Source organism: Mesoplodon mirus (genome assembly GCF_964341445.2).
Source record: "Mesoplodon mirus genome assembly, chromosome: 3".
Lineage (NCBI taxonomy): Eukaryota > Metazoa > Chordata > Mammalia > Artiodactyla > Ziphiidae > Mesoplodon > Mesoplodon mirus.
Window position 1 is genome coordinate 152,182,917 of NC_138978.1, and position 26,687 is coordinate 152,209,603.

At 52.0% G+C, this 26,687-nt stretch overlaps 1 protein-coding gene across 7 annotated transcripts in view; it reads left to right on the forward strand.

Moving 5' to 3' along the window:
* Positions 1-26,687, forward strand: part of PLEKHA6 (pleckstrin homology domain containing A6) — an 82,246-nt gene that overhangs the window by 26,339 nt on the left and 29,220 nt on the right. For 5 of the 7 annotated variants that reach the window (XM_082612901.1, XM_082612902.1, XM_082612898.1 and 2 more), the window contains exons 2-8: positions 9,878-9,958; positions 10,614-10,728; positions 16,481-16,585; positions 17,257-17,329; positions 20,326-20,426; positions 24,029-24,231; positions 25,974-26,456. In XM_082612901.1, coding sequence (XP_082469027.1) covers positions 10,627-10,728; positions 16,481-16,585; positions 17,257-17,329; positions 20,326-20,426; positions 24,029-24,231; positions 25,974-26,456 — 1,067 coding nt within the window. In that variant the 5' untranslated portion in view covers positions 9,878-9,958; positions 10,614-10,626. Of the gene's footprint in view, positions 1-9,877; positions 9,959-10,613; positions 10,729-16,480; positions 16,586-17,256; positions 17,330-20,325; positions 20,427-23,567; positions 23,609-24,028; positions 24,232-25,973; positions 26,457-26,687 lie in introns of those variants that run through there. The other 2 variants (XM_082612899.1, XM_082612904.1) reach the window with 2 other exon arrangements.

Genomic DNA, 26,687 nt, shown 5'->3' on the forward strand with positions numbered 1-26,687 from the left:
AGCCACAGCCATGTGCCAGCCATTCTTTGTTTTCATGTTACAGCTCTCTTCAAAAGTTCTCCAGGGCTTCCCTGGTGGCGCAGTGGTTGAGAGTCCACCTGCCGATGTAGGGGGTGCGGGTTCGTGCCCCGGTGTGAGAGCGTCCCACATGCCGCGGAGCGGCTGGGCCCGTGGGCCATGGCCGTTGATCCTGCGCGTCCGGAGCCTGTGCTCCGCGGCGGGAAAGGCCACAGCAGTGAGAGGCCCGCGTACCGCACACACACACAAAAAAAAGTTCTCCAAGTCCTTTCCCTTCCAGGTCTCACTTTCCTTCTCTGGGATGTCAGGGGAGCTCACAATGATTTTTCTCAGCACACAGAGGTGGAGACAACAATGTCTCTCTCCAGACACAGTCATTTCCTGGCTGGTTCCACTGGTGACCCTTGTCCCCAAGCTCCTTTTGGATCTTTTCTACAGCAGACAGAAATCCAGGGAGATTCCTCTGCCCTTCGAGCCCTTAGCAAGCTCCCTGAGTACATGGGAAGTCCCAGATTCCTCACTCCCTGCAGAAGGAGGGGTTCAAAATTTCCCACAATCCATCTGCATCCCTGCTCACCTGTTACTCCCAATCTAGGAGAGACAAGAAGCTGAGACCTCCCAGGGGGCAGGTGAGAAGCAGTGCTCTCACTAGAGCTTTGCTGCCATCCCACCTGCCTTTGCATCCACACCCCACGCAGCCCTCCGAGGTGGGGGCCTCCTTCTCCCAAAGCAGTCGCCAAGGCTCCTGCCCTCCTGCTCCCATTGATTTATTGCTCTCTTCTTCCCCAGACAAAGCCTCTGCTCAGTAGACTCTTATCAGAGTCTGACTGGCCAGTAGGAAGTGAGAGGGGAGAGGAGGGGCCATGGAGCAGATGGAACCCACCCATTGGATTCCCTTGTGAGAGGATTCAAGGCTGAGCTCTCCTGCCTCGCACTAGCAATTCAACATCCCAGAGCAGAACAGCACATGTTCTCTCCTCCCACTGTGGTCAGACCACTGGCCTACCTCTAAGCCACTCTACCAGACAGCCATTCAGTGTCTGGGTGTGAGGTGCCGGCCAGGCACAGTGACAAAGAAGGTCCAGGTTGTAAGCAGTTTGTGTGTGGCCGCCCCTCCACACCTCTGCACCCAGGCAGGTGTGGTCGGACTAACATTTTTGGGTACCTCCCATCCTACATCACACACAGTGCCCAGACCTGTAGCCCATGGGGGTTAGCGGCAAGAGGGTTTGTGACTTTCCCCCGTGTTCTTGCAGCGGGCCTTGTGGAGCTGTAGTCTCCCCCCTGAATCACGAGGCTCTCTTCTCTCCTGGAGATGAGGAGCTCAGGTTGGAGAAGTAGCAGGGACTGGGGACAACCAAGGAAACGGGAACTTTGTCTTGTGTCTCTTGTCACTGTAGCTGGGGCAGTGACTCTCAGCTCTCCTGGCTCTGGAATGGGCCTTGCCTTCTTCCCAGTGCAAGGACCAGAGACCACATGAGTTTAATGGTTTCCCTGTGTTTACCCCTTCAGAGCATCATCACCTTTCTTCCTCTGCTGTCTAGTCTGGTAGGAAATTTGTGTTGTCTTCTAAACAGGTCACCACTTATTACTACTGTTTCATTCTTAAAACGAGGAAACTGAGCCATGGAAGGGCTTGACGCCCGCAGATTGCTGGATTGGGAACCAAGAAGGCATTTGTAGCTTTTGAGGGTGTGGAAGGAGGGGCACCAGCCCAGCTGCATTACTCTCCAAACACTCACTTTGTACAATTCATTCCCTGGGGGTGGGGTGGGGTGACTGCTGTCTGTGGGACACCAGGACCAAATCTGCTGAGCTAGGAATGAGGAAGGCTGGTTCGAGTGACCTTCCATAGGCCTAGAAGCAGACAGCTGGGCTTCCTCAGTCTCTGAAGGGTAGGGGTTTGGGATTTGGCTCAGAGCTTGGCGGCGGGGTGTGTGTGTGTCGGGGGCGGGGGTGGTAATTAATTATTGCTCTGCCCGTTACCTCTTGGGCCTCTTTTCAGTTGCTGACTGTCGGAGAAAGCAGCTTGGAGGCTGAGGGGAGGGGACTGGAGCCCTTTTCCCTCTGCTTCTATCTGGCTTAGCTGGGGGCCACTCAGGGGAAAGATGAGAGAAGGAAAATGTGGAGCTGGAGCCGTAGAGAGCTTCCATTTCTCCTTTCATTTCCTTTTCCCCTTAGCAGGGACAACACAGAGGCACAGGGCAAGGAGCATGAGGAAGCCCAGGGAGCTGGGTTGCCCCAGTTTTCCAAGTTGGGCCAGGGTGTGAGGGGGGAAATGCCTCCTGACCTGCCTGAAATGACTTCTGTGCCCAGAGTCATAGTCCTTAACACCTGGAAGGGCTGTCGGTGTTCAGATAGTTAAGGAATGGTCATCCTAGCAATGACACTCAGTAATTTATCAACCAGAAAGGACACTGACCTGGAGTCCTGGAGGGCCCCAAGGTGTCTCTGGATCACATAGAGGAGGGGAGGGCCAGTTATTAAAATATTGAAATTCTTTCTTATTGGAAGAGTAGCCCTTTACCAACCAATATGGAAGAACTTCAGCATTTTAATAACTGGCATGATTATGCTGAATATCCACCCTGTTTATCTTTATTTTTCAGAAGACAAATGGAGTTCCATAAAATCAAATAATCAGTTTGAAAATAAGATAATCCAAGTTGGGGTAGACGATCAGCATGAAGATTCCCCATGAACTTCCCCTGAGTGATATTTGTACTCTCCCCCGCACCAGACACACGCACATATGCATAAACACACACGCACACACTCACATACACACAGTGAAGCATTGCCCTGACTAAAGAGTACCCAAGGCCCTCATACCCTTACCTGCAGTTGTAAGCTTGAATGTCCAAGCTCAGGCGATTATATAGTGAGAGACTAGAGAAGGACATCCACATAGGATGGAAGGGAGGAAGCCTGGATCTGGATCCCTGATTTGTAATTTCCATCCCTTGGCTACTGAGCCAGCTTTTCTGCTTTCTACCTGAGGTAGGGGCCAAACTCAGGTGAAATTCCCCCAGTGTTCCATGATTGGTCATAGCAGGGAAGGAAAAGGTGTTTTGACCCTTTGGGGCAGGGAAGGGGCTGTGAGGACAGGCAGAGTTTAGCAGGAAAGAGAGCAGCCTGGGCCTTATCTCCTAGGCACTCAGCCCAGTGGCCAGCATTTTTGGATATTCCAAGCTTACTTGGAGAAGACACTCTAATCTTGCCAGTTTGGAAATGACTGTGGCACAGGAGGAGGGCTGGAGCGAGGGCAGGGAGGAGAGAAGAGAGTAAATGCAAGTACAGGGCTGACAGCTGTGTCCCTAGAGCCTGCAGGACTGGTATCTTGATCTGTTGGCAGCATTTGGAAAAAAGACAGTGTCAGGTAGAGGGGCCTTTCCCACTTGCAAATACCTAGAGGTGCCACCGGGGCCGACCCCTTTCGACCTCCTCTTTGTGTGGCTGCAGAGGGATTTGGGTGGGGAGAACTTGGCTAGGAAGTGTATTTTTTCCTAGGAATGACGGAGGTTGGTGGGAGTCTCAGGAATCAGGCACATCAGGATCATTGAGAATGTAAACCAAGTTGGTTTTTCATTGGGAGAGAAAGGTAGAACACATCAAGCTCCTTGAAAATGATGATGAGATCCAGAGGGGAGGTGGAGAGCAGGAGCCAAAAGTCTCCCCACCTCCGCCTCCTTTGTTGGCTGCAGAAATCCTCCCTGGAGTGTGGACAGTCTGAGTTTGGAATTTGCTAGCTGGGGGAGAAGGAAGTGGGAGGGACGGGCCATAGCAGCCCTCCTTCCCACTCGCCTCACAGTCCTCTCTCTATCTAATGAGCGATAATGCCAGAAGCCAAAGCCTTGTCTGGATGGAAAAGCCTGGCGGGGCTAATTCTCAGGAGCTCTGGAGATGCCGCAGCTTGGTGTCCTGCAGATAACCAAGAGGGCCCCAGGGTGGAAGGAGTTGAATGTATCTCTCTAGTCATTCAGTATTTATCACGGTGGGACCTCTGGGTGTCCATCCTGAGTGTTTGGTGTGTGTGTGTGCACACATGTGCGGCCATGCATGTCTGCAAAGAGTCACAAAGACCCGGGTTGATTTTGCTGCTTTTGATTGCGTAGTGCCAGCTATCACTCCAGATAGATACCGATTCTTGGGGAGCATGTTTGGAGATAAGTCAGTACACAGTTACCTTCGTAGTGAGGCTGTCACTAGCGCCTGCAGTTAGAGGCTGCAGGTGTCTGTAGAACTGTAGAAAAGCCCAAACTAGATGGAGGACAAATGCTTGGAAAATGGAGAGGATCTACCTCTTTTCTTTGTAATTGATTGGTTTTGGCACTTCTGGAATGCCAGTCCCTGCATTCCCAGCCCCTTCTCCATCCACTGCCATCTTAAGCCTGAGACTGTGTGTTTTTCATTTTCTAGCTCCAGTACCTAGCATATTTCTTGATTTTTTTAATATTTAAATATTTATTTATTTATTTATCTGGTTGAGCTGGGTTTTAGTTGTGGCAGGCCTTAGTTGTGGCAGGTGGGCTCCTTACTTACGGCACATGGGCTCCTTAGTTGTGGCATGTGAACTCTTAGTTGCAGCATGCATGTGGGATCTAGTTCCCTAACCCAGGCCCCCTGCATTGGGAGTGTGGAGTCTTATCGACTGCGCCACCAGGGAAGTCCCTCTTGATTTGTTTTTAAGCAGAATAATCATAGCCATTATCTCTTGTGCATAAAATATTTCACATTTTTAAAGTTTCCAGTTATTATTTCATAGAATTAGAAAGTACCTCATTTGCATGTGAGAAAACTAAGGGCCAAAGAAGTCAAGTCACCCTCATGTTGGATCTTGGACTGAAAGCCTGGTGTTGCCAATTCTCTTCTCACTGACGGCACTGCCATTGGGGCCACCTTCGTAGGTACAGTGGATAGGGGAACACCTAGTGGGCAACTCGGGAGTTTAGGGATGCTCCTGCCTTCATAGCAAAATCTCCTTTATTGCTTGAGATTTCCCCTTCCCTTGGGTGGAATTCAAGAAGTCCATTTGGAGATGGATTCATAACCATTTGTTCTTGAGAAATGGAGGCCTTTGACATCCCAAAAGAAAGGGAAGAGGAGAGGGAAAAAAAAAAACTGATTACCTGTCCCTGTTTCCCTTTTTTAATGTTCCATACCTGGTAAGTTCTTCCTGGTGTCTAACCTAATGAAAACCTGTCATCTGTGCAGTTTAGTGGCAAAGGAAAAAAACTCCAGCCAGGCATTCTGTGTGCTCACTTAATCCTGAGGATTTCAGAGCTCTCAACAAGCAGGGGAAACCCTTGAGCCTTCCTTCCTCCTCCTGTGCTATCTTCAGTGGGCATGGGAGAAGTAATTTAACTTGCAAGTTAAGCAAAGGCTGTGGGAGGCCCCTGAGCTCAAATTGAAGGGAAAAGGGATATTTTTGCCTTCTAGAGGAAGAAAACTCATTTCCCAGTGCACCTCCACCCCTTCTCCTGTGCAGATGAGCTTAATTTTCTTCCCCTCCTAATGAAGATGGATCAAAGCCAAGCTATATATTCAAGGGGGAGCCAGGCAGGGGAGCTAAGTGAAGGGGTGAGGGGACAGAAACAGAGCTGCTCTCATGGAGAGGAAGTAATTAATTTTAAGAGAGAGCAAGGATAGGGAAAGCCTTGGTAATAGAATGTCAAACTCCAAAAGCGGGTGGCTAAAAATTAAATCAGAACATATGGAGTTTCTTTTGTTCATTCATTCATTCACTTATTCATTCAATGAATATTTATTGGGTACCTACTGTGCACAGGCAGAGACCCCAAGCAGGCATCAGGAGAGGGCCCAGCTCTCCATAACCACAGCAGGGCTCCAGTAACTGGATGAGGGACAGGGAGAGGTGGGATCTGGAAAGTGAAGCCACTTGTCATCAGGATAAAGCATTTGCAGAAGTACCACTAAACGGCTGAATATATTGACCTTTTGGATTTAGGATTAGTTGCTTAAATATCAGCAGCTGTTGACCCCAGCTGTATCCACCCAGCTTGTCTCATCACGGGTTAAATAATTCTGTTGTCCTTTTCCATTCACTGATTGCTTTGTTCTCTGACTGAGTTCTGTCCTCAATCCAAAAAATTAGATTAGCTCCTCCCTTTCAGTGTCTGTTGACATCACAAAATTGTCATAACAACAGACTATGATGTCAACAGAACGCCTGGTGCTGCTGAAAGGAGCCACATTGGTCAGAAAGGATTCTGTCTTCCAAAGATAAAAATGGAATGATATCAAAAGCCAGAGGAACTGACATTTGATATCAGAAAAGAACATCTGGGCAGTATAAGATAACAGTGGGTCTGGAGCTTCCTTTCCTGGAACCCTTCACAAACAAACAAGGCACTTATTGAGACTGATTGGAGAGCAGGCTTACCTGGAGGCAGGGGCTTGGAAGAGATGACCTTCAGAAGCCCCTTGCGTGGAGGGCCCTAAGACACAGAGGACATTAGGAAAAGGGGAGGTGTGGCCATCTTCGATCTCTGGAGAGTTCAGAGTAGCTAACAACGATGCAAACCTCCCTGCCCCGAGCAGATCTGACAGTTTCCAGCTGGAATTTATTACATTGCATCTGGGCAGATTTACAAAAATAAACACATGGTGACCCCTCTGAGCCTCATTTGCTACCCTCTTCCTCATTAGATTTGGGAAGAAGCTTTTCTTCCATTTCACCCAAGCAGAAAAGCCAGTCCTCGCCACCAGCTCTGGCTCCATGACACCCACACTCATGTGCTTCACTTGCTCTTCATCTGCTGGGCCACCCCAAGCGGAGGGCAAGCAACCTGGGGCTGTGTCTAAAGGGAATGTGTAGGGGGATGCTGCAGACAAGCTTCGTGTTCATTTATGCTCCTGTCCGTACAGAAGGCTGGGCAGGCTGGGAGGAGAGAGAGCTTCCCGGCATCGGCAGCAAGAACAATAGCAGCATGTGAATCTGGAGCCCCATTTAACCCTTGTGCCCGCTGGGTCGAAAGGGTCTCCCTGAAGCAAGTGGATTTCAGCCCAAGGGCCTGTGTTCTGGGCTAGGAGTTGGGGAGGCAGAGAGGGCTGTCTTCCTGCAGGTTGGGCTGGCATGGGTCTCTGCCGTGCAGATGGGAATGCAGCCCCAGACTCTTCCATCCGCCCAGCTACTCTGCGTCCTTAGCTCGGCGAGGTCAGACTACCTGGAAGTTGTACACCTGCTCCGTGTACTCCGTCTCTCCATTTTTGCATTTTCTCCTTGAGCACCTGAACTGAGAAGATGTCATCCCCTGCTCACTTATTCTGCCTCTGGCACTCTGCCGGGCAGTGTTCTGTCTGAATGCTGGGAAGCTGCAGACCCCCTAGGGCACCTGGGCACCCCTGCCACCACCCAGGGAGAGGCCCTCCCCCTTCCTGGTGCCGGAGCCAGGAGGAGGGGAACGAGCAGCGCCTGCCGCTGCCACGTGCGCCTGGAGCTCAGCCACGGCACTGCGAGCCGGACCAGAGGACTTACTTCTCAGAGGGATGGTACGAGCAGGGTGGCTGGTGGGTCCTCTGAGGCTGCCAAACAGGGGACAAAGCTGCCAAAAAGATGTTGAAGTTTCGAGCTGATCGACGGGTCAGGTAGGGATTTCTTCGGTGGACTGTGAGCCAAGTGAAGTGACAGCTGAGTTGGCAGGTCACTGGATCCGGGGGCGTCAGAGTGAGGGGCCTGCCCCATGTGACCTGGAGAAGGGACAGCAGTTAGGTCAATGGTTGCTGCATTGCAGTGCTTGTGAAGGGGAAGCTGTTTTGAAATTGGTAGCGCCGGGATGGAGCGAGGACATCATCTGTAGGGGTTGCTGGGTAGGAGAGTCTGGGGCAGGAAGAAATTTGGTGTCCTCTGAAAGACTTGTGCCAGCTGACAGCAGACTGTGTGTGTGCCTCTGTGTGTGTCTGTCTCTCCGTCCATCTATCCATCTGTACCAGTGCCTGCAGGAAAGGTTCCAGCAGAGTTAGCACAGGGAACGTGTACAGCAGAATAGGCCGAAGGGGTCGGAATGGGTGGAGGGGTGTCAGGGGGGCAGGTGATCTGTGCCACTGGGAAACAGCAGAGACCTCGGTGCCTCAAGGATCTTAGCGGTCACAGGCTGCCTGCCCCCACCCCTAGATGAGGCAGAGGCAGGGATGAGGTGACTGGAAACAGCTACTGTTCCTTGCAAAGATCCCCTGTGGTTAAGTTGAGGAGAGCCTCCTTACTGGACCTGGGAAAAAGGGAGGAGTAGGTTGAGAAGCAGGGAGCGGGTTATCAATGTGCTAGAGTTAGAACCCAGGCCGAATAGACACTGGCCAGATTTAGGGTCCTGGCTGCAAAACCAGATTTCCACAGAGGCTGTGGCCACTGTCCACTGGGCTTCTATCTCCCACATGTCTTTGGATTCGATCTGAACATGACTGGTTTGGAAGCTGAAAAAAGTACCCTCTGATATGATCTTTAGTTTCAGCAGACATCTTAAGGGCTGGGAAGCATCCTCGGCTATGAAAAGGTGCTCTCCAAAAGGTTATTTTACTTCTCTCATGCAGCTGAAGGAACCACGCTGAGGTCTGTTTTCCCCTGGTGCTAGCTAACCTGCCACTTGCCAAGCAGAGCGCTGGCCCTTTGCTGTGGGAGTGCGTGGTGGCTTGGTATTAAGACCCACAAGCCGCCGTGCAGCCTTGGTAGGCTCTGTGCAGGCACCAGCTTCTGGGGGTGGACTGAGCATGCTCTGGGCTCTCACAGTATCTCCCAAGAGGGTGAAGAAGACCTTAACATTGTTCCAGCCCCCCACTGGCTGCACGCTTGAATCTCCCACAGCCTTCTTGCCAGGTGACCCTCTGCTTTCAGAATCCATCTCAAATTGCTGCCACTTATGGCTTAGACCCTCTGAGCCAGCCCCTCCCTAAGCTCTGTCTCCTGCCCTTTCTCCCTTACCTCCCTGCAGAGCCACCGGGAGCTAACGTGGCAGCCAGCCAGCCAGAAGAGCCACAACTCCCAAGGGAGCTTCCCATCTGCCTCTGCACAGACCCCGGCCCTAGCCCATGTTCGCCCCTGCTTCCTGGCGGGATGTCCACACAACCCTCCCTGGCCACAGCGTCCCTTAATTAGATCTGACTGAGAGCCAGCACTCACCTCAATGCTGGACAGCTCCTGAGGTGTCGGCTACTCAGGTAGCCCCTAGACGGGGAGGCCCTGGACTTGGGGTGTGAGTGGGGCCCATCCCAAGCTCAAGGATGGAATTTCTGGATGTCTCATTTCATTTGAAGAAAGATAGAGCGGGAGAGGAAGGAGTCCAAGGTTGCAAGAGAATTCTTTTAGCAAATAATGAGTGAGTGGTTTTTATGTGGAGCCCTGGCAGGAGTTGTCCCTGGGAGGGAACCAGCCTAACACCAAGCCTTGACTATTGGAGCCCCTCCCCGCCCCCCACATACGTGCCCAGGATGGCCACTGAAAGGGTTAAGTGGGGTTTCTTTCCAGCCTGGGGATCTCTAGTAAGTAATTAATACTGTCAGAAAGACATCTTCCTGCCCCCTCCCCTCCCCTCTCCTCCCCTCCCCTCCCCTCCCCTCCCCTCCCCTCCCCTCCCCTCCCCTCCCCTCCCCTCCCCTCCCCTCTCCTCTCCTCCCCTCCCCTCCCCTCCCCTCTCCTCCCCTCTCCTCCCCTCCCCTTCCCTCTCCAAATGACCTTCTACAGCCCAGCCCTCTGTCTTGCTGCTTACTGTCCCACTGGAGGACAGAACAACAAGCTCCTGTGTGGTCACCATCCCTGTCACTGCCTAGGGCCTGTCCACCCTTTAGCCTGTGTCTCTGCCTTCTTCGTTTTGACCACAGCTTCTCTCTCTCTCTTTTGCCTCCACAGCCATAATGAAAGACGGAACACATTTCTACACCCACTGACCGGCCAGGTCCCAGAGGAAAACAAAAAGTTTGACTTGAAAATGTACGTTTACCCCTTACTTGCTGTTTGGCCTTTCCGTCCTTAACCACCATCATCCCGCTGCCTCTGTGTAGCTAGGAAGAGGAAGGGAGTGGGGGTCAGAAAGGAGAGCAGGAGAGGTTTAGGGTCGCTCACCTCAGTTCTGAGGACTGGAAACTCCTGAGACCCATCTGGCTTGATACCCTCAACCACTTTTTCTGGAATCTTGCAGGTCCCAGGTTGTTGCATCCCATGGGCTGAGCTAAAGGAGTGAGACACTTCTGAGGCTGGCATGTCAATCACCTGGGGACTCTGAGGAGAGTAGTGAGGGAATCTGCTATGACCACGAGAGCCAAATGCTAATTCCTCTGATCTTGGCTCAGTAAATGAAAGGAAAGAAAGATAATTAAATGACTCTCATAGTCCGAGTTCCAGAGTCCTAGGGTCTAGGTTTTTAAGATAAATTTGCAGGAAAAAGAGAGGAGACTGTTCAGGGTTACTGGCATATAATCTCAGAAAAGCAGCAGGAGCCACTGAGAGGACCCCTTGGGAGCACTGAGGGGACCTAATTTGTGCTGAATGCTGGAACAGTGAATGGCAGGGTTGGGAAAAGGGATGGGTGGCACCCATTGTTTCTTGGTCTCACTAGTCACTTCTTTTTTGGTCAACTTGAAATCAGATCGACCTTGGACATGTCCAATAAAGCAGGTGGGAAACACCCAACTACCGCCAACAGTGACCTATCCAACCACAACATGGTGTCCGAGGTCCCTCCAGAGCGGCCCAGTGTCCGGGTAAGTCCGGTCCCCCACGCAAGCTGTTGGGGAGGAATCCTAGGAAACGTATTAGGCTGCTTGCTTTTTTCTGCAGGTTCCAAAGAGCAGGTGATGTGATGCAGGAAGTGGAGAGTGGGGAGGAAGGAGGGCTCAGACCAGAACCATACAGAAGACCAACATCTAGACCAGGGGTTCTCAACCTTAGCACTATTAGCATTGGGGGCTGGATCATTCTTTGTAGTGTGGGACCATTCTTTCTCTGTAGCATGTTGAGCAGCAGCCCTGGCCTCTACCCACTAGATGCCAGTAGCCCCCACCCTGTGACAATCAAAAATTTCTCCAGACATTGTCAAATGCCCCCTGTGGGACAAAACTGCCCCACCCTCACTGAGAACCACTGATCTAGGGGGACAGCGAAAGAAGAATAACTCATGAAGGACATGGCAATTGAGCGCTCAGAAAGGTGGAGGAAGGAAAAGACCATCAGGAGGAAGTAATCAGAGAAGAATGTTGCAAAGAGGTCCAGTAAGATAAGGGCTAAAAGTATCCATGGGGTTTAGCAACATTGTGGTAATTGGAGACCCTGATAAGAGCAGTTCAGTGGTGTGAGGAGGGCGGAAGACAAAGACAAGCTGGAGAGGGCTTAAGAGGGGATGGGAGGGCAGATACAGGACACTGAAGAGTAGAAAACTGCTCTTCTAAGAAACGAGATAGTAAATGGTAGTGTAGTCATACAATGGAGGACTCTCCAAAAATTAAAAATGGACTGGAGTGAGATGTATAACAAGGACGAACCTTAAAAACATAATGCTGAGGAAAAAGCAAGTTGTAGGATATGAAAACCATGGTATCATTTATGTAAAATGTACAAACATGAAAAGTAATTCAGCATTTTTATAGATAAGCTTGCAGTACAAGCCTATAACCACGGACAGGCATACTAATTTGTGGTCAGTGGTCACCTCTAGGGAGGAAGAAAAGGTAATGAGATTGGGGAGGGGGCTCAAAGGGAGTTTCAGCTCTATTTGTCATGTTTTATTAGGGAAAGAAAGCAACATGCAGTGGTGATTTAGTCCCTACTTCTCTGAAATGTTTGAAATATTTCAAAAAAAGTTTTTTTTTTTTTTTTGTGGTATGCGGGCCTCTCACTGTTGTGGCCTCTCCCGTTGCGGAGCACAGGCTCCGGATGCACAGGCTCAGCGGCCATGGCTCACGGGGCCAGCCGCTCCGCGGCATATGGGATCCTCCGGGACCGGGGCACGAACCCGTATCCCCTGCATCGGCAGGCGGACTCTCAACCACTGCGCCACCAGGGAGGCCCCAAAAAAAAGTTTTTTAAAGAAACTTGACCGTGAAGGGAAATGAGGGGTGGAGGGTGGCAGCTAGGAGATATGCAAGATGCAGGGAGGTTTTTTTTGTTCATTTTGTTTTGTTTCAAGGTGTTAAGGGAAGGAGGGGAATGAGCCAGTAGGTAGTTTCAGGAGAAAGGGCATAGCCAATGAGTCATGTCTGTGTAGAGACAGGAGTCAGGTGCAAAGGTGCTGTCAGCCTGGATAGGGGAGGGGCCCTCTTCCTGAGGCTGCATAAGAAAGGTATGTGAAACATGGCGGTGGGGCTAGGAAGTTCAAGACACTCCCACTTCATGTTTTCAACTTTTGCAGGGAAGTAGGAGGTGGGGTTTTCTGCTGAGAAGAGTGAGGTGGATAGAGAGGCATTGGGGGGTGGGGGGCTTCAGAATAAGCCCAAGGGTCAGTGATCAACAAGGAACATTTGGAATATTGCCCAATAATACTGAAGAGTCATCTGAGGTCACAGACTGAATCTGTGTGGCTCTGATCCACAGGCGTCTGTGGTTTTTCTCCAGCAGTGCTATGGCCTGGCAGATGGTTGCATTGACCTAAGGTTGAGGGTTGCTGGGAAGCTGTGGCAGAAAGATAAGGAGGCTAGAGTATTACTGAGGGGTTGGCAGGAGAATGGCTGAAGTGGCAGGGAGCAGCTTTTAGGCTGCAGAGAGCAGGTGAAACTATGACAGATGACGGACTGAGAGAAAAGGGAAAGATTTTAGGATTTACATATTCTGAGGGTGGTGGATGACTTCTTCAGATGGCTGATCTCCGCCATTATATGTGGGTTTTTACAAGCAAAGTAAAGAAAATAATTTCATTTTCCAGTTTGGGAGGTACTTTATGATAAACCCCAGTTTCTTCTTTCCTTCCTTCTACAAGTATTTACTAAGTGCTTATTGATAGCTAGACACCTTGCTAGGCTCCGGTGATAAAGAGATGAACAAAACAAAAGTTTCTCCCTACAAAGAGCTCCCAGTCTCGTACGAGAGACAGAAAGTCCATAGTTCTGTTGCAGTGTGACAGAGTCTAGACTATGAGAAGTTTCTGAGAAGAGGGAGCAGCAACTATTCTGGGAGAACAGGGGGGTTTCGGGGACTAGGGGGCCAGCACTAGGCTGTGAAGGATGAGCTGGGATTTGGTAGTGGACAAGGGAAGTGGGGTTCCCCCGCCTCCCATGGTGAGCAAAGCCCTAGGGAGATGGGAGAGAACCACTCGGAGTGTGGCATGACCAGCGGTGGTGCCTTTCTGGTGGAGTGGCAGAAAGTGGGTGGTGGCCCAGCCAGATCTTGTAGACCTGTCCTTGTGCGCTGTGCTGAGGATTGGAATTCTCTCCTAAGTGACGAGAGGTAGTGAGAAATTTTAAGCAAGAGAGTAGTGTAATTAATAAAGTATTTTAGAAAGATAACCTTAGTTCAATACAGAGGGTAGACAGCCAGAAGAGATGACAACCCTTGAGGCACCAACAGAGGCATTGGAGAAGAAAGGACAGGCTTGAGATCCATTAAGAAGACACACTTGTCAGCCCTGAGTAAATGATGGTGTGGAGGAATGGAGGGAGGAGGGGACGGTGTGAGCTTGTTCAGAGTTCTGGTTTGGGCCACTGGGTAGATTGTGGCCCAGTCACTGAGATGAGAAGTACAGAAGAACAAGTTTGGTTAGAAAGAGGATGAGTTTGGTTTTGCGCTTATTTAATCCTAGTTGGACAACTAGTGAGCAAATGGACTGGAACAAATGAATCTATATCTAGATTCATTCTAGCAAATGAATCTAGATATAGATTAGGGAGTTTTCAGCATATTGCTGGCAGCTGAGGCAATGGGTATGGATGACATTACACAGGCACAATGTATGACGAGACTAAAAGCATAAGTTTGAGGTCTGTCAACACTTAGAGTGGAGGTGGAGATTGAGAAGGACTGGCCACAGATGCAGATACTGAAAAGTAAGGAATAGTGCCCCAGAAACCAAAAGAAGAGTTTCGGGAAGGACAGAAAGGTTCACATTATCGGTGCTTAAGAATGTCAGGGGGCTTCCCTGGTGGCGCAGTGGTTGAGAGTCCGCCTGCCAATGCAGGGGATGCGGGTTCGTGCCCCGGTCCGGGAGGATCCCGCGTGCCATGGAGAGGCTGGGCCCGTGAGCCATGGCCACTGAGCCTGCACGTCTGGAGTCTGTGCTCCTCAACAGGAGAGGCCACAACAGTGAGAGGCCCACGTACTGCAAAAAAAAAAAAAAAGAGAATGTCAGGGACTGAGTGGCCTGAGTTGACATCGCAGGGACCATTTCTGAAAAGAGTGGAGGAGGTTTAGGAGTAAAAGGAGGACAGGAAGTCAGGACTCTTCCCAGCAGCCTATCTCTGAAGAGAAAGAGGGGGAGGGGAGGGAAGGTGTTACCTGACGGGGACAGCTGGCGGAGGGTGGACGGGGCAGTCAGGTGTGTGGTTGAGTGAGGGACAGTGAGAAGGAGGAGAGAGAATGACTGAGAGAGACAGAGACAGACAGTGAGAGAGAGATTGAGAGAGAGAAACAGAGACAGACAGAGACAGAGAGAGAGACACAGGGATGCTTTAAGATGAAGAGACCTGAGCATGTTTGCTTAGGAGAAGCAGCCAGTGGAGGAGGAAGAAATGAAGACAGATTTGAGAGGTTATCAATGATGCAAGTCTCAGAGGAAACAGCAGTCTGGACCCAATAGCCTTGGAAAGGAAGAAAACGCCTCTTCTTCTCACACTGAAGGGAAAGCGACAAGGAGAGTGGTAAGGGCAGTAATTTTCTGGGTAAAAGGGTGTGAAATTGAGGAAGCGCTTTCTGGCAACCTCAATTTTCTCTGGGGGGGAGGATCCAAGCCATTGCGGGGAGGGCAGAGGCAGGCAGGTCGCTGGGCTCAGGAGAGAGGTGAGGGTGTGCAGTGGAGCACCGGGGACCGAGGAGTCACAGTGACCTCGTCTGTACTGTGGTGTGATTGTCCTCCAGCAGCACTATAATCTGGCTGTGAGGGCAGGGAGGGTGGATAATTTGATTAATCAGGGATTTAGAGTTTCAGAGAAGATCAAGCGGAAAGGCACTGGATAGTGTGTTGGTGTTGGAGAGTGAGGTTGATCTATTCCACCAGGGGGCCTAGGCTTTGTAGGGAAACAACTAACACCAGGAGGTAACTCATGGATCCAGGAAAAAAAGGCAAGTATTGAGGAGTTGGGGATCTCAGTGGAGTAGAAAAGCTGGTGTCGTTGAGGGATGGAGTGAAACAGCCCAGAGGATGGGATGCTGTGATCAGAAGATAGGGATATGAGAATTGACAATGCTGGTGGTGAAGGGGCTTGGGAGCTGGCCAAGTCTAAGGTGTTGCCATGGGAGTGAGTTGCTGGGGTGGAAGTGGAGGATTTTGGACTGAGGACATCAAGGTAGTTTAAAGTTAGGCCACTGGATGGGTCATCCTCCCTCTCACTGTGGAGCAATGAAATTGTCCACAGTGATGGTAAGACTTAGAATGGAGAGGATGAGTGACATCAAAATCCTTAGACTCTGAAAAAATGATCTAGAAGCTGATAGTGGTGAGAGGGCTAAACAGTGAAAGATCACTGATACTTCGAGAAAGAGAGATTGTTGCCAGAATGTGGGGAAGACCCTGTGGCAATAAGGAGCTAGGAGAACACCCGTACACCCTCCCTGCTCTGTGGTGTGTTGGACATTCAAGAATGAATAGAGGGCTTCCCTGGTGGCGCAGTGATTAAGAATCCACCTGCCAATGCAGGGGACACAGGTTTGAGCCCTGGTCCGGGAAGATCCCACGTGCCGCGGAGCAACTATGTCCGTGCGCCACAACTCCTGAGCCTGCACTCTAGAGCCCGCGAGCCACAACTACTGAGCCCACGTGCCACAACTACTGACGCATGCCTAGAGCCTGTGCTCCGCAACAGGAGAAGCCACTGCACTGAGAAGCCCGCACACCGCAACAAAGACCCAACACGACCAAAAATAAATAAATAAAATAAATACATTTATAAAAAAAAAAAAAGAATGAATTGGGCTTGGAGAAGATGATGATGTAGGGAATTTACTTGAAGTTGAATGGGTCTGAGAAAGCATTATGAAAGAGGTAAGGAGTAATAAGGCCAGTAGAGAAGGATAGGCCAGGAGTGAAATGAAAAATCTTATTTTCTCCTTAAGAAAAAGCCAGAAACACACATCGCTGTGAGACAGGTAGGACTATAATTTTGAGCCCCATTTTAGAGATAAGAAAAAGAGCCAAAGAATTGAAAGGCCGTGCCCTTGAGTTAGTAAGAGGTCCAAGCTTCTCACCTGGGCCTCTTAATGTAAGGGCCCCCAGGGCCCTGGAGAGGGATAGCTCCCACCAAGGGCAGCTCCCCTTGAGGGTGGAGCAGGAAGGAGGAGAGGAAGAGTTAAGCTGGCTGCTCTCTGCATCCCTAGGCCACACGGACATCCCGCAAGGCCATCGCTTTCGGCAAGCGCTCACACTCCATGAAGCGGAACCCCAGTGCTCCTGTCACCAAGGCAGGCTGGCTTTTCAAGCAGGTGAGGCCTCCTATTCCATTCTGCCCACCGCATCCCTGCTTTCTCCTCATAGCGCTGTAATTCCTCTGTAGTTAAAACAGCCCATGTATATTTTGCTATGTCCCTCCAGGTCCTATTTTGGTATATCTCTGCGAAATCTCCTAATTTAATAAAGGCTCAGAGAGGTTGAGTATCTTCCCAAAATCACACAGAGAAATTAGTGTGATATTTGGGAATTCAGCCAGGTCTCCTGATGGGCAGATGCAATGACTTTGAAATATACTGTCATCAACCCTATCAGAGCAACCCAGTGGCTCAGTCAGCAGGGCCCTCTTGCTATGAAGGGAGGGGGATGTCTCCTCTAAGTCTAGGGGTCCAGTTCTCCTCGTTGACCTGGCCACTCTCCCTGCCTGACCTTCTGCTCACTCTTTCTGGCTCATCGCTCCACCGTTTATCTTCCCTGGGGGAGACGCTGAGGCCCAGAACGACCGAAGTGGAAGGTCACAGGCAATAATGTAATGTCATTCCCTGCCTCTGAGGGCTCTTGGGGGTTGCTGCCACTTGTTAGTGGCAGAGCTGCAAGCAGAGGCAGGATGTCCTTATAATGAGTGCAGCCCTCTTTCCACTGCACACACCCACCTCCCCAGGCCCAGGTCACAGACTATCCTGTTTATTCCCCACTTCTCCTGCAGGCCAGCTCCGGGGTTAAGCAGTGGAATAAGCGCTGGTTTGTCCTGGTGGATCGCGGCCTCTTCTACTATAAAGGTGAGCTTGCGGCTTTCTCTGGTGGCGCAGTGGTTGAGAGTCCGCCTGCCGATGCAGGGGACACGGGTTCGTGCCCCGGTCCGGGAAGATCCCACATGCTGCGGGGCGGCTGGGTCCGTGAGCCATGGCCGCTGAGCCTGCGCGTCCGGAGCCTGTGCTCCGCAACGGGAGAGGGCACAGCAGTGAGAGGCCCGCGTACCGCAAAAAAAAAAAAAAAAAAAGAAAGAAAGAATAAAGGGTGAGCTTGCGCCTGGCACTGGCAGGGGCTCTGGGAAGCCAGGGCCCCCTCTTTCTCATTCTGCCCTGTCACAGGGCTCGTTTTCTGATGGATGTTGGGGGTGGGGGGGCACATATCCCCCCTGTGGTCGCCGGCACCAGTGGCACGTGACGGGATAAAGACAAGCTCACCTGCTCACTCATTCACTCACTCATTTCACATTCGACAATATTTACCGAGTGCCTACTAGATTTCAGGCAGAGTTCTAGGCCCTTGGTGGCTGGTGTGGTGGATGAACAAGACAGTCAGATGACAGAGGGTGAAGTCCGGGGGAGGGCGTGGGTGGGAAAAGAAAAGGAGGAAGAAGAGGAGGGTCCCTGGTCCTCACTAGCAGGTCACCTGCTAATTGGACCTTGCATGTTGAGCTTCCCCCATCCCACTGGAATGTATGATCCGATCTGTGTAGGCAGGATTGTTTGGTCAGTTTTGTTCACTGCTGTATCCACAGCACTGAAAACAGCACCTGGCACATAGTAGGTGCTCAGTCAATGTGGAGTCAATGATTATCCCCCAGCTTCTGCCCTCTGTGCCTACCCCACCACTCACTCCCTTTCCTCCCCCGCAGAAAGGAGGGCAAAACTCTTATAACCTTGGTGCAGCAGCCTCTAGGAAGTTATTTTTAAAGTATGTCCAGCAACAATATGTCAAGGAGGGCAGGGAGGAGCTAGTGAGGGTTGATGACAGTGACGGTTCTGTCACACTGATGCTGTGCAAGGAGGCCTGGGCGCTGAGGAGAGGATAAAATGATCGAGCAGCAGGAGTGTCCGTTTCCTTTTCCTCCGTGCCCTGGGAATGGCAGAGCTCTGATTTCTCCAGGTCTCCTGGGAGCAATTCACTGAATCATTAACTTTGGCAAACAAAGGTTGTACCTAGTAACCCCCCCCCCCCCCGCTGCCCCGCCACCCTTAGAACACTGCTGTCCCTGTGCCCTGAGGCACCTGAATCCCAAGGAGAGAGATCAGGAAGGGGATGCACGTCCAGGGTCTAGTCACAGAGGAAATCCCAAGACTGAGGGAGAAGAATCTGCTCAGGCTGGGCCCCGGGATGTAGGGCCGCACAGGAGCCAGAGTATAACAGAAGCTGGAGGGAAGGCCAGGGTCTCTGCAGGGCCTGGTGTGAGTGGAGAAGCTCTGAACTCAAGGGGCATGGAGATGGAGGGGTCACTGTGCACTGAGAGATGCTCTCAGGAGACCCCTAAACACTGGCCTGGACTCAGCCAGGCAGGGGGCCCACCTCCTCCTGGGGATGATGGCCTCTGGCTTCCTGAAGAAGCTCTGGGTTCCCAGCCCTCCTGTTCCTTTAGCTTAGTCCATCCTCTGGGTACCATGCCGAGGTCTGCCCAGAAAACTGGACCTTGGGCTAAGTATCTTGTGCAAGTGCTGAGTAAGGGGAGAAGGGGAGCTAGTGGAGTCTGTAACCCCTGTGAGATTTCTTCTGAACCCTAGCTGAGGGTTTTACAGGGTCTCTAGCCCCAGGAATAAAGAGCTATATCCCAGGGAAGCGGGGAGGGTCTTGCCACGGCCTCATAGTTATAGTCCCAACCTCATGGTTCCCACACAGCACCCCTACCCTTTCTGTCTCCTGCTGATAGCTGGGGGCCTGACTAGCTAATCCTTCAGGCTCCTTTGGAGATTCGGGATGAATTATGCAGCAGCCTGATTGTTAGCCTGCTTCTGGGGATCAGAGGGCAGGGAGGGGTGGGGGCATGCAAGGGCGTGTCTTCTGTGCAGACATAGGGACTGTAAAGGGGAGGGGTCTAGTCAGGAGAAGACAAAGCAAGCTGCCAGGTGCCTGGGAGAACCTTAGAGACAATTACCCAAGAGAGCCAGAGCCGAAGATGCGAGCATGCACTCTACCGCACCGCATCCCGTTATATCCTGTTCCATGTGTCACTGTTGGGATCACCTTGTTTGGAGAGGCACTGTGGATGGGAGGAAGGTTAAGAATGCTAGCTTGAAAGTCAGACTTCTTGGGTTAAAGACTAATCCACCAGTTTCTACTTAAGTAACCTTGGACAAGTTTTTTTTTGTTTTTTTTTGTTTTTTTTTTTTTGCGGTACACGGGCCTCTTACTGCTGTGACCTCTCCCGGTGCGGAGCACAGGCTCCGGGTGCGCAGGCTCAGCAGCCACGGGTCACGGGCCCAGCCGCTCCGCGGCATGTGGGATCTTCCCGGACCGGGGCATGAACCCATGTCCCCTGCATCGGCAGGCGGACTCTCAACCGCTGCGCCACCAGGGAAGCCCTGGACAAGTTATTTAATCTTTCTGTGTCTCAACGTCCTTACCTATAAAATGGAGATCATAAGAGTACCCAGTCATAGGATTGTTGGGCAGGTTAAATCCATTAAGCCTTTTAACTTAGAACAGTGCCTGACATATGGCAAGCCCTCCAAAATGTTGGCTCTTCTGTGCTTGTTTGCTTTCGCACTGGAATGTGAGCTCCCCAAGGTCGGGCACTACTACTCTCACATTCACCTCTACAGTCCCCAAGTCTAGAACACTGCCTGTAGGGCTGCCACGCTCCCCAGCTCCAGGGAGTGTGCCTCTTGCTGTGCAGAGCACGCCCTGTGTGGTTGTGTGGTGGCCCCAAGTGCCTGACAGATAGTAGATGAGTAACAGACATTTGTTGGTATTTATCCTAATAGAGCTGATACACTCCCCTCCCCTCCCCTCCCCCCCGCACACATACATCTCACTTGTGCCTCTATTTCCTTGACAGATGAGAAGGAGGAGAGCATCCTGGGCAGCATCCCCCTCCTGAGCTTCCGGGTAGCTGCGGTGCAGCCCTCAGACAACATCAGCCGAAAACATACCTTTAAGGTCAGTTGGCCTTCCTCTCCCAGGTCAGGTAGGGGAGGGAGGCCGGCTCTTCTAGAGCATACAAGAATGGAACAGGATCAAGAGCCACCTCCTCAGAAGCCCCAAGTGGTAGTACTGGGGTGAGCAGGCAGTGGTCCCTGGGCTCAGTACAGGCTGTTGTGAGGCTGTGCCGGGACCCCTTCCTCTTCTCTCCTCAGGGTGGGCCTGTAGAGATGAGCTTCAGCGGTACCACAGTCTTTCCTGGGGGAGAATTAGTTACGTGCTGAGGCCATGGACCCTCTGCCCAGTGGCCTGGCACCTAGGAAATCCCTCATAGCAGAGGCAGGAACTGTGGCCGGGTGGGTTTCTAAGATCCATTCTGGAAAGTCTTCCTCCCCACTTTGGGCCCAGGGAGCTAGACCCCCAGTCAAACTTACTCAAAGGGTCTCAGATGTAAGTTGTTCACTACTATTCAGTGTACAGCACGTTCCCACCGGCCCATGTAAGGGCCCTCAATTTGTCATTTGTCCTCACTTTCCTTTTTTTCCCTTTGCCCTTCAGCCCTGCTGCCTGCACCCTGTCCCCTCTCCAGCCCTTGTCATGGGCCAGCACCCTAGTATTTTTGCCACCTTGTAAAATGGGTTTTGTAGGCCTGTGTTTTTTAGTTTCCATAAACAACATGCTCTAATTTAAAAAAAAAAAAAAATCTTTGCAGAAAGTTAGGAATTGAGTTTCAGTATAATTGAAAGCTACAAACCTCACAGAGACACACTTTGAGGGAATAAGGGCCCAGGGAGATGGACCTCACCTGCCTGCTCAGCGCCACTCCTCGGAACCCCTGGGGGACCCACCCATCAGAGACGGGACTGCAGCTATCTCATCCTAGGCCAGTGTTTTTCCACATTTAAAAATTCATGGCCCATTAAAAACAATGAAAATTCCATGCCCTTTTTGTATTTTATGATGCAAAGATCATAGGTTCTTTTTCATTTTCCAATATAAAATTATGATATCAACCATGCATTTTCTTAGTACAAAGCCCTCTCTCCCCCAGTTGAGAATTGCTGTGCAAGACCCTGAAAACACACAGGTTACTCGAGGGCAGCATCCGAGTTCCTGGGGCCCCAGAGACTCTGCCCTTTCTGTCCTTCAGCTCTGGTCACCTGGCCACAGAGAGGTGGGCAGACACATAGATGCTGCTCCGGGGAACAAAGAGGGACTTCTTAGGCACATAATTAGTTTCCAGCCTCCAAGGGTCCTGTCTGCAGAATGAGTAATCAATAAAACACTGGCTCCAGGGAGCCGGATTTTAGCTGGGGAAATAGGAACAGGCTGTTTAACCAACAACAAACAGGCCTGCTATACACAGACGCGCACACACCCCCACACAGTCAGACAGCCTGTCTTACTCTTCCCCTCCAGACCTGCGCGCACGCGTGCGCGCACGCACACACACACACACACACACACTCCGGCTCGGGAGCTCTGCCGGCAGCCCCGTTAGAACAACGTCCCGGTGACTGACACACCCCTCCATAAACCCAGATCTCTGGGCCCCTCTCCTCCATCCCTTTCCCCTGAGGAGTGCACTGCCTCTTTAAAACCCAACTCTGAGGGCTGTGCTCAGTGGCCCACAAAAGGTTCAGATTGTGGCTATTCAGTGGCCTTTCCCCAGGGAAGGGAGGGGAGATGAGACAGATGGGAGACTTGTCCTGCTGCGGCCACCAAGCGAAACCCTCAGATGGCCAGTAATGAGCCGGCACTGTTCCCACCCAGCCTGCTGCTGAATGGCCTTCCTCTGTCCCTGCTCAGCCCCGTGGGGGCTCTGTGGGCTCATCCATGGGGGCACCTCCCTCAATTCTCTGGTCCCCTTTCATGCTTCCAGGCTGGTGCCCCCTCCTGGCTCCCCATCAATCACCCTGTCTTTTCCCAGGCCCTCTGCCTTCTCCTGTCACAAGCTGTTGTTCCCGTGCCTTTGCTCTCTCCTTGTTTCCCCATGGGTATGTTTTGTCCTCCAGCTTGACCGTGAGCTCTTCAAGTGCTAAGAGCATGTCTTTGCTTTCCCTGTGACTGGTACCCAGAGCAGAGCTCTGCACACACAGGATGCTCACTGGATGCTTAGCAAATTAATTATTTGCTGCCACTCCTACCAGCCCAGGACACACCCACTCATCCCACTTGTGTGTCTCTCCCCTCTACAATAACCCTGTGTTCTCCACCCCAGAGGGCTTGCCTGGGCCCCTGCTCTCCATATCCCTGTGCAGTTTCAACCCCCAGATGCCTCCTTACAACTTCACTGGCTTTTCGTCAGCACCTTCCTGTCTCTGCCTACCTGCTGGGCAGCCCTGCTGGAGGGTGGGGACTGGCCGGATCCAGAGGAAGGAGGCCTATCTCTGTCCTTAGAGAAGTAGGATGCTCCCTCACTGGGTAATGGCTCCTGTGGAAAGACATCATGCGCTGGGGAAGGTTCTGAGGAAAAGTGAAGGTCTGGCTGGGAAAGCACTCGAAGGGTGTGGATTTGACACTGTTGCTTAGGAGAACCCTGGGGCTTGGCCAGAGGAGCCCTGTCTTCTCCCCTTCCAACCCCCAGAGACCCAGGATTTAGCACCCAAGTGCTAAACTCCACCCATAGTGGAGTTCATATCTGAGACTCTTAAACACTTTTGGGTCTCTCATATTGAATGGGATGAACAAGGCTAGCTGCTTTTTCTGGGAGACTGGTCTCTCCTAGGAAGTGTTCTGAGACCCCAGAAAGAATCTAACACTGGAGCGTCTTTTCCTCATGGACCCTCCCCATCAAACAGATGCATCAGTTAAGGCCAGAGCAATATCTCGAGTTGTTTACAGTTGCGGGGCTGGTTTGGAACAGAGCTAGGATTAGCGCTGGGCTGCCCTGCCTTCTCTCCTCAAGCAACCCAGGTTTGCCGGGTGCAAGCTGTCCACCCCCACTCCTAGTGGGCTGACCTGAGCCTTGCTGGGTGCTGTGGTCCCAGTGGTGACACCGAGTAGAAGGGGCTAGTCTGAACAGCTCCCCACTTCCCTCTGTTCCTCAACATTCCTGTCACGTCTCCTGTCTCTCCTTCTGGTGTTCGGTTGACCTGTTCTCTGCTTCTCCTCCTTCTGGCCGCGTGAGGACCCCTCCTCTGGACAGGAGCTCGCTTCTGGGTTACCGCCTGCTGCACCTGCTTGCAGCCGCCAACTAGGTAGCGTGCTCTGACTGTCTGTGCATGTCCCCCGTGTGCCCGCGCTGTCCCGCTGCACGGAAGAGAGTGTCAGCTTCTCAGAGGCTGAGCTGGGGCTGAGACTGGTATGTGGTTGGGGTAGGGGGGCATCTCTCCCGGGCATGGGGTAATTGCCCTTCAAATCAAACATGGAATTTGATGGGAGAGCGGGCGAGGTAATTGTCCCTCAGGTGGGGCAGGTCAGCTTACCTGGCTATTGGGCTGCCTAGTGGTGTCCAGAGAGCTAGTCAAGGCAGATACTTGGATGCCAGCTGGAGCACTTGGGACAGCTGTGGGCCTCCTCACATTGCCCTGAGCTCCATATGGGGCGAAGAGCTGCAGGTCAGGGGAACGACCTGCCTGACCACCTGTCCTGTGGGCGTGGGTGTCTTCTCCCCACAGGTGACTGTGTGCTGGGTGGACGAGGCTGGGGACAGTTCCACGTACTGCCTCTCCCCACAGGCTGAGCATGCCGGGGTCCGCACCTACTTCTTCAGTGCCGAGAGCCCCGAGGAGCAGGAGGCCTGGATCCAGGCCATGGGGGAGGCTGCCCGAGTACAGATCCCCCCAGCCCAGAAGTCGGTGCCCCAAGCGGCACGTCACAAGTGAGTGCCAGGGACTGGGCATAGGCATGAGGACTGCTATTAGAGAGAGAGAAGAGGAGTGAAGAGGTGCCCATCTCTGTGCCCTTGCTGAGCCCAGCATGTGGACTTGAACCTCTGAGAACATGTGAGCCAACTCCTTGCCTCCCAGCAGGGTGCCTGGCTACGTGAATTCAGAGCCTGTAGTCTCTTTGCCCCTGGCCAGCTCCTCCTCTTCTCTCTGAGCTGGTGGAGGCCAAGAGAGAAGCCAGGTTCCATCCAGGCCTGGCCAGGAGCCAAAGACCAGGGTCATTTGCTTGTTTTGTTATGCATACAGGCTTTGTGGGACTCAGGTTTGAATCCCAACTTGAACACTTGCCCACTGTGTGACCTAAGTGTAAGTTACTTAACCTCTGACCCTCAGAGACAATAGTGATAATCCTACCTCATGGGGTTGTTGTGAGGACTCAACAGTAGAGGTAAAATGCTTGACATGCAGCAAGCACTCAGTATGTGACTGCTCCTGTCACCTCATCCTGTCATCACCCGCAGTCTCAGCACCTGTCTCTACTTGAACTGGGCATTGAGTCTTAAGTTAGATGTTAACAGGGATCCAGCAGAAGGAAGTTTTACAGTATAGACTCCAAGTCTGTGTACATGTCTTGAAAATGTTTACCAAGCAGTGTCTCAACAAGGATGCTTGACTATGTTGAATTGGGGAAGGTGTAAGGAAAACACTGTCATGAGATTCCATCTTTTCTTTGACCAAGGGGTGGAATTCCAGAACTTCACTCATTCTTTTTTTTTTTTTTTTTTTTTGCGGTATGCGGGCCTCTCACTGTTGTGGCCTCTCCCGTTGCGGAGCACAGGCTCCAGATGCGCAGGCTCAGCGGCCATGGCTCACGGGCCCAGCCGCTCCGCGGCATGTGGGATCTTCCCAGACCGGGGCACAAACCCGCATCCCCTGCATCGGCAGGCGGACTCTCAACCACTGCACCACCAGGGAAGCCCCAGAACTTCACTCATTCTTTTCATAAATATTTACTGTAAATAGAAATGTGTATAGGGTGCTAGGAAAACAAGGTAGGAAAAGTCTGACAAGCTCCTACCTCATGGAGCTTATACTCTAATAGAAAGTCCTGGAAGATGCTTGTTTGGGAGAGGGGAACTAGCCTCTTTCTATGCCTGTGAAGTTTGAGGCAACAGCTTCAGCCCCTGGTGCGCCTGCCATGTTTGATCTCACACAGTCCTACCCACCCTGCCAACGAGGGGCCCAAGACTCGTGGAAGTTAAGTAACTTCCTAAAGGAGCGAGGGCTGACCTGTCACAAACCTCTGTGGCTGAGACATCAAGGATGGTTCCGATTATGTGTAGTGTATAGTGCACACCAAGTGAGGGGGGCTGGATCAGGGACAGACTACAGGAGAGACCTAGTCTGGGTGAGGTTAGTCTCGGCCATAGCTAGGAGGCTGGACTCAAGGAGTTTCAGCAGAAGGGAGCAGAGGGTGACACATGAGGAGGACCAGGAGGGCAAGATGAGCACATATGCACAGGCAAGCTTGGAGTATGCTTTATAGTTGCCCAGGCTGGAGCAAGAATATAAAATGGTAGGATTTAGGAAACAGAATTGGAATTCATGGAATCCTGTTTCCATCACTGCCTTCCTGTCCATCCTTCTCCACTCCTTTTCTCCTTCCCAGTTTCCCCCCACCTGAACTCCATGCTGGGCTGGAGTCCCTTACAACATCTCCCTTGGCATCCCACAGCCACGAGAAGCCAGACTCTGAGAACATCCCACCCAGCAAACACCACCACCAACCCCCCCAAAACAGCCTTCCCAAGCCTGAACCAGAGGCCAAGACTCGAGGAGAGGGTGATGGCCGAGGCTGCGAGAAGGTGGAGAGGAGGCCTGAGAGGCCTGAGGTCAAGAGCGAGCCTCTGGTGAAAGCCAATGGTGTCCACGCTGGACCAGAACCAGCCTCAGACCCAGGCAGTCCTTACCCTGAGGGCCCAAGGGTCCCAGGAGGTGGGGAGCGGCCCACCCAGCCCAATGGCTGGCAGTATAGCTCCCCAAGCCGGCCGGGGAGCACAGCTTTCCCACCTCAGGACTCAGAGAGTGGGGGGCACCGGCGGAGTTTCCCCCCACGTGCCAACCCCGACAAAATCGCCCAGCGCAAGAGCTCCATGAACCAGCTTCAGCAGTGGGTGAACCTGCGCCGAGGGGTGCCCCCTCCTGAAGATCTTCGGAGGTGAGGCCTGGTGGGGTGGGGTGGAGTGGGGATGGTGTACCGCCTGGGGGCTGGGGCTGGGGGAGTGACATGGAGGCGCCCTCTGTTGGAAACCTTCTGGAAGCCAGGCTGAATTGGGAAACCAAGAAAACCCCAGGATTCCCTGCTTGCCCAGATGCTTACTAACCCCATGGTTCCATCTGTAGAGTTTGCCCCCTGCCCTTGACTCTTGCTCCCTCTGTCTACTTACTT